The 1,495-nt window shown below is 47.6% G+C and overlaps 1 protein-coding gene across 1 annotated transcript; it reads right to left on the reverse strand.

Moving 5' to 3' along the window:
- Positions 1-571: 571 nt before the first annotated feature.
- Positions 572-1,286, reverse strand: LOC129636490 (ubiquitin-conjugating enzyme E2 L3-like). Its single transcript, XM_055559919.1, has one exon. The coding sequence runs from the start codon at positions 1,247-1,249 to the stop codon at positions 785-787; it is 465 nt and encodes a 154-aa protein (XP_055415894.1). The 5' UTR covers positions 1,250-1,286; the 3' UTR covers positions 572-784.
- Between the last annotated feature and the right edge of the window lie 209 nt (positions 1,287-1,495).

Genomic DNA, 1,495 nt, shown 5'->3' on the forward strand with positions numbered 1-1,495 from the left:
TTGAAAGCACTGATGGGCTTTCTTTCCTACACTTGCCCCGTGGCGGATCTGTGCAAAGACAAGGATTTCACTTATCACCTGGCTTGTCCCCACAGGCCCAGTGCAGGCCCGGGCTGGAGGTGTTGTAGCCTCAGCCCTTCTCCAGGCTGACTTGTTTCTGGTCAGGCTCCCTGTTGGGTTTAAGAGGACAAGCAGCTCATCCCTGCTGGTAAATAAAATGTGGCCTGGCTCTGGTATCCGACTGGCCTTGGGCATTTGGGAGGCTCTTTGCTCCATGTCTGCGAATGACCCTGAATTATTCCTGAACGGGATTGTGAGACAGTTTGTGCTGGAGGTATGAGATAGTCACACCCTGTGATTTGCTTTTGTTCCAACAAGTGAAAGGAACCTAACTTTTGTTTACTTATTCATTTTTCAAGTTTTATTATTATTTAGTGTTAGGGAGACTTCTGTAAATTAACTTAAAAATGGATGCTGGTATCTGTTGTTGTTCAGTTGCTTGGCTGTGTTTGACTCTGCAACCTTATAGACACCAGGCTTCCCTGTCCGTCACCATCTCTATCTCTCTCTCTTTTTTTTTGGAACATCTTAAATTTTTAATCCTTTCTTTACAGGTTACCTAGACCACTTCTGATTAAGAAAACTGTAGAAAGTTAGTAACTGCCACAAGCAGACGCCAGGCGGTGGCACGTGTCAATTTTCCACAGAGTCCTGCTTTGCAGGGTGTCTCAATGCACTGCTCGGGGCCTCTGCTCACACTCGCTGGAATCCATCGCGGCAGATTTTAGTCCACAGGTCGCTTTTCCCCATATTTCTTTGTAAATTCTTCAGCATTCTTACAGAATTTTTTACTGTCCTTAGAGTATTCTTCGGCTAGGTCAGCCTGGAGCGGGTGCTCCGGCTGGGGGTCGTTCACCAGTGCTATGAGGGACTGGATGACTTGGTCGGTTTTGGTTGCTGGCGTCCAGTTTTCAGCACTAATTACCGGCAGACACACCTGCCCCTTCTCGTCGATGTTCGGGTGGTAGATCTTCGTTTTGAATGTGATCTTCGGTGGTTTGAAGGGGTACTCTATTGGAAAGTTGATTTCAATTCTGAAGACCCCCTTATCATAGGGAGGGTTGTCGGGAACAATGAGCCCTTGCCAAGTCAGCAAATCAGCTTCATCGACCTGGATGGTAGGGAAAATTTTCATCCCACACTTGCGGATTTCTTCAAGCTCCTTCATCAGGCTCCTGCTGGCCGCCATCTTGGCTCTGGTGCTGCTGCTGGCCCAGAATGCATCGCGGCCCTTCACCATCTCTTGGAATATGCTCAAACTCATGTTCATCGAGTCAGTGATGCCATCCATCTGTCTCATCCTCTGTCATCCCTTTCTCCTCCCGCCTTCAATCTTTCCCAGATGCAGGGTCTTTCCCAGTGAGTCAACTCTTCGCATCAGGTGGCCAAAGTATTGGAGCTTAGACTGGTTAAATATGAATTTGGTGAAAGAAAT

Source organism: Bubalus kerabau, chromosome 22 (genome assembly GCF_029407905.1).
Source record: "Bubalus kerabau isolate K-KA32 ecotype Philippines breed swamp buffalo chromosome 22, PCC_UOA_SB_1v2, whole genome shotgun sequence".
Lineage (NCBI taxonomy): Eukaryota > Metazoa > Chordata > Mammalia > Artiodactyla > Bovidae > Bubalus > Bubalus kerabau.